Source organism: Silene latifolia, chromosome 9 (assembly GCF_048544455.1).
Source record: "Silene latifolia isolate original U9 population chromosome 9, ASM4854445v1, whole genome shotgun sequence".
Lineage (NCBI taxonomy): Eukaryota > Viridiplantae > Streptophyta > Magnoliopsida > Caryophyllales > Caryophyllaceae > Silene > Silene latifolia.
Window position 1 is genome coordinate 141,919,336 of NC_133534.1, and position 5,684 is coordinate 141,925,019.

General features: G+C 34.6%; 1 protein-coding gene across 1 annotated transcript; it reads right to left on the reverse strand.

Annotated features, from left to right (window-relative positions):
- Positions 1 to 2,847: 2,847 nt before the first annotated feature.
- On the reverse strand, positions 2,848 to 4,874 carry LOC141601684 (protein FAR1-RELATED SEQUENCE 5-like). The gene is made up of 4 exons (XM_074421979.1): positions 4,291 to 4,874; positions 3,965 to 4,016; positions 3,447 to 3,830; positions 2,848 to 2,874 (listed from the first exon to the last, which is right to left on the reverse strand). Exons 1-4 carry the CDS (start codon positions 4,872 to 4,874, stop codon positions 2,848 to 2,850), a joined length of 1,047 nt encoding a protein of 348 aa, XP_074278080.1.
- Between the last annotated feature and the right edge of the window lie 810 nt (positions 4,875 to 5,684).

Consider the following 5,684-nt stretch of genomic DNA (forward strand, 5'->3'; position numbering starts at 1 on the left):
GGTTTGATATTGTTTTAGAGTAGAAACCATTTAAATATGTGATATTGTGTGGTATAAAGCATGATATTGTATATAATCAAGTGTCACATAAAGAAAGATATTGTTCTGATTTTGGTTCACTTAATTTTTGATATTGTTGTTGTACACAGTGTGATATTGTTACATACACAGGTTGATATTGTTAAATTGATTCTGAAAAATAAATAGGGATTTTAAATTGATAAATGTTGCCAGTGACATGTGATATTTTTTTTAAATGATTGTGATATTGTTTCAAAGTAGACACCTTTTAAATATGTGATATTGTTTAATTTTTGATATTGTTTCACATATAGTGTGATATTGTTTATCACTGTCACACTTAATGTGACAATTTTTTAACATTGGTGTTAATGTTTTGAGCAGTGAGGTTGTTGCCAAGTTCAGTGATGATCAATACCTTGCAAGACGGGATATATTATCGTTGCTTCCAAGTGTGCACGTCAACAACAATGTGATTGAATGTTGGTCGCTAATTCTGAATCACATTGAGTACACAGAACCCTGTGAAACAAGTTTAATGTTTTTTGGAATTAGACACATGGTAAGCTGATGTTCTGTTTTGATTTATACATATTCACGCTTTGATTAAATGTAGTAACTCTTAAATGTAAAGGATTTGTTAACATATATATACATATATATATATACAGTACAGGAATCAATAGTAGAAGTTACTGAAGCCAAAGAAGCGAATAGAGAAAAGATTTTTGAAGAATGGGACAAATTCATAAGAAGTAACACAGTTCCATGTAACCTGGAAGCAGATTTGGTTTTTATTCCGATGGTGTTGCAAGAACACTATTTCTGTGTTTGTGTAAATTTCAAAACAGAGACGATTGAAGTGTTGGACAATACAGAGTACGACAACTGGGAGGAGACTGAAATATACAAGGCTGCAGATTCGATGGTATGATTTATTGATATTCTTGCTAGTAACATGTCATTTGATTGTTTGTGTGATATTGTTGCTAGGGATAGGTTGAGTGTATACAGTAAATGGATATGATTGTTTGACAAAATAATGACTAATAGTATCACTAATTATTGTAGGCCTATCACATGAGTGACTTTCTAGCAGGGAAAAATGTTGATAGAGCGCATGAAATAATAGATTATGATGTTGTTAACGCGAGTTTCGATTGGCAAAAGAAGGAAGCAAACAATACTGAATCGGGAAACTTCTTAATGATGTACATGATTCGGTATGAGGGGCAGTTGTTTGAAGCTGACTTGCATTCAAAAGTTCATAGGCGCTACTACTGGGTAGAAATAGCAGCGGCATTGCTTTTAGCTGACATAAATGACATGAGGACAGCTCTGATTGGAAAAGTTAAAGAATTTACAGCGGGAAAGGGAGAGCTTTTAAATAGATTAAAGGAAAAGAGAAAGAATAACGAAGATGCAAAAGACAAGGGCAATAAGATAAAGGGCAAGGAGAATGTTGTTGAGAAGGACATTACTGTGGAAGAGGAAGTAACAAAGTCAGAAGGTCCGCCAAAAGAGAAGGCCAATGTTCAAACGACAGTCAAGGAGCATTCTACTAGAATACCAACCATTAACACAGAAATACCCATTCTTCACCAATCTCCAAACAGAAGGTAAAAACCAAAAACCCGACTTTTACATTAGGACGCTTTTATTTGCAAAAGACACAAAGGTACAATCTCCAAACAGAAAGTAGAACCATAACATTACATTTCTGCTTTACAGACGAGCTGAATCCAGACAAGATGGTGAAGATGATGCAAAAACACCCACAATCCAGTACAAACGAGTGAAGACGATTGCAAATCCTAATAATAGAGGTAGAGGGAGAGGTAGAGGTAGGGGACTAAAGTAGGACTAGGAATGTAATGCTGGTAGGACAGAGATGTTATTATGGTAGGAATATAACTTTTTTTTGATCAACTCTTCGTAAACTGTGATATTGTTTTAGGAGTTGTGTGATATTTTGCTTAAGTTGTTGTGATATTACTTCTCAGAAATAATAACAGCAGACAAGGATATGAAAATCCTTTTTCTTTGATATTGTTTTGGTACACAGTGTGATATTGTTCCGTAAACATGTTGATATTGTTGTATTTATTCTCTAAAATAAAACAGCGGATAGGGATTTAAAAATTCCTTTTTACTTGGATAAGTTTTTTTGTACACAGTGTGATATTATTAATTACAATGGTTGATATTATTTTATTGCTTCTAAAAAATAACAACAGTGGATATCGATTTAAAAATCCTTTTAACTTTGATATTGTTATGGTACAAAGTGTGATATTATTGCACACACTGGTTGATATTATTTTACAACATACAAAAAAACTTCAGAGGGACAAAAAATGGTATTAAGAATGATATTGTCTAGTATGTACTGTGATATTTTATTGATATTGTTGTAATATTGTTTCCTAAAAACATCCAATTGTAGTGGTAATGTTTATGAATAATTGTGATATTGTTTCACTTGAAGTGTATATTCCTTAGTAGTATTTTACAGTATAATACAGTATAATAAAATACGTTTACAAGCAAGTGTAATGTTGTGATATTGTTTAACTATATGATGATATTTTTTTTGAATGAAGTGTGATATTCCTTCAAATGAGGTGGGATAGTATTTAAAAATGGCAACAAAACAACATAATTATACGGTTTTTATAACATTGATACCCAAAAAATGGAGAGAATACAAAATTGATGTCATTTGGAATGACATACAAGAGAAAATAATTGAATAGTGTAAGCAATAAAAAGTCGATTGTGAAAAGTTGATGATGTAAAACAGACTTCCTCAGCATGCAGAAGCCCTTAACCACTATCAACAAGTGAAGAAATCTGCAAAAAAAAAAAAACACACAAAAACAGTGACATAACGTCAGTAATAAGTTTGACAAAATATAACTTTTTTTTGATCAATTTCTAGTAAACTGTGATATTGTTTCAAGGGTTGTATGATATTATGTTTTAGTTGTTGCGATATTCCTCCTCGGAAATAACAACAGTGGATAGGGATATAAAAATCATTTTTTCTTTAATATTGTTGTGGTACACAGTGTGATATTATTGCATACACAGGTTGATATTGTTTAATTGATTCTGAAAATAAATAGGGATTTTAAATTGATAAATGTTGCCAGTGACATGTGATATTTTTTTTAAATGATTGTGATATTGTTTCAACGTAGACACCTTTTAAATAAGTGATATTTTTTAGTATTGGGATGATATTGTCTACAATCAAGTATGATGTTCTGATAGTGGTTCACAAGGGTACTGATATTATTTAGTATGGATTGTGATATTTTTTAGCATGGACTGTGATATTGTTTATCAGGGTCACACTTCAGGAACTGTGACATAGCACACGTAAAAGTGAAATAATAAAGGTTGTAAGACAAATTACTTACATCGGATTCATGATCAAACGAGTGTTGTGATGTATCAACGGCTAGATTAGGGCAATTCCGCTTATCATGATGTGCCATTTGTTTACAATTATTGCAAAATCTTTTCGGCTTTTGTGCCTTTGTAATGGACTGATCTTTCTTGGACATCAACCTCTTGCCACTACCCTTGTTTTTTGATTGAACAGGAGGTAGTATATGGACCTCAGATGAAGACTTAACCCCAAGGAGCATCTCCAACTCTTGCTGTTTAGTCAATTTTTCAGCACCAGGCTTGAAATTTTGTCTAAATGTCTTGAGTAATGAAGTCAGTTCATTTATGTGATTTTCAGGCAGAGATTTGAGCAGTGTTAAAGTTGAGTAGAATTCAGACCAGACAGTCGAAATCTGAAACTTAGTGACATTTGACGAATTAAAATCATCCAACAATTAACCGTGAACATCATACAACGGCATTTTTTCGGTGTTCTTTGTCCACCTACTGAGAAGATACTTATCATGTATCTTCTTGACCCCTTTACCTGATAAAATCCAGATGATGTGTTTGCATATGTATCCCTTCCTCTCAAACATCTTGCATGAACATGTTGCATCAAACGTTGAAGGATTAAATGCGACAGTATAAGTCTTATGGAAGATAGAATCTTTAACATCTAGGAACCTTGTATTGCCCTCCCTTGAAGAATCACAAGCACTACATGAGTTTATAGAATCAACGCACTGCTGTTGGAATTCATAAAAGAGAGCGTGCGTATAAACAGTGGATGCATGAACCTCAAGGCCAAGAAGGGTTTTGGTTTGAGGTAAGAAGTGATCACTATCTCTGTCAAGAGATTTTTAGGTGTACCGTTGCTGATCCATAGCACTCTGAAAGCGCATCCAAAACTCAACAAGTGTGCCATGAGGATTCTCAAAGCGCTTAAAGAAGTTGTTTTCGCTCTCAGAGCGTTGCGTTGTTCTTAAAAGACAACCAAGAGGAATATCACGATAATACGCCGGAATCCAACATTGCCGCTTGGAAAACAGATATATCAACCATGCATTATCTTCCAATTGAAACTCACTGATCAACGAACACCACCTCTCTTCGAAGTCAGAAGGCTCTAAGTCTGAATCCCAAACAACAGAATTCAGACGAGTGACAAAGTCAGTCTCTTTGGTCACTATCGTGCCTAACTTTTCAGGTAATTTCTTCATAATATGCCACATGCAATAGCGGTGGGCAGCAGTCGTAAAAATAGCAGGGACTGCAATTTTCATAGCAGGACATTGATCGGTAAAAAAGTAATGGGTTTCCTTTCCACCCATACAATCTAAGAATTTTGTGAAAATCCATTTAAAATTCTGGTCATTCTCCCTAGACATAAGTGAAGCGCCAAAAGTGACGGACTTCTTGTGATGATCAACACCAGTAAAGGGAGCAAAGATCATGTCGTACTTATTAGTTGAATAGGTTGGGTCAAAAGTCACCGCCTCACCATATAGAGCGTAATTACGACGTGCTGCTGCGTCAGCCCAAAATACACGAAACAAACACTTATTCTGATCAATATCATAAGCATAATAAAAACCTTCCTAGGTTTCATGAAGGGTTTCCAACTGGTCTACAAACATTTGAACATCCTTAAGACCTATAAAACACTTGATTTCCCTTCCAAAATTCTTAAAGTCAGTCAAACAAGCTCCAATATTTTCAAAGCCGTCAACATATTCCTTAACGGACCTGAAAGTAGAGGTTGGACCAATATTGACCTTGCAATTATCAACGATGGTTTGTTTATGTTGAAAAGCAAGGTTTCTACATTTTTTCTGAAATTCTCTATACTTGAGTGGAGAAAGAAGGTGGTTATGGGCAGCATGAAACTGATCAACAACAAAGAGTGGCACTTGAACTTGGTCAATTTCTTTAATAACAAACTTAAAGAAAATCCTAGCTTTACAACCAATCCTAGTAACCTTAGTCTTCTTTGGATTATAGGCCTTGACCATTGGCTCCTCCTCCTCACCAGTAATGGGTAATATTGTCGGCTTAGAATCCCTAAATCCTTCCCGGTGACAGACAATCAATTTTGTCCTAATATCTCCACTACTACGAAACCTTTTAGTTGAAGATTTCCTTGGTTCAAAACCACATGCTAGTGCATAAGTCTCATAAACTGTATACCCTCATCTAACGTAGCAAAAATTTGTCCTATTGTAGGTGTAAATTCAGTGGCAATATTTCTGACCCACTCCTCAGAA

What these genes read in the sequence shown, in the direction of transcription:
- LOC141601684 (XM_074421979.1), bottom strand. Translation starts at nt 4,874, where the DNA reads ATGATCTTTGCTCCCTTTACTGGTGTTGATCATCACAAGAAGTCCGTC. An exon ending in AGTGCTATGGATCAGCAACG is followed by an intron (nt 4,017 to 4,290) that starts GTACACCTAAAA and finishes TGTTCATGCAAG; the next exon opens with ATGTTTGAGAGGAAGGGATA. An exon ending in CATCATCTGGATTTTATCAG is followed by an intron (nt 3,831 to 3,964) that starts GTAAAGGGGTCA and finishes ACTAAGTTTCAG; the next exon opens with ATTTCGACTGTCTGGTCTGA.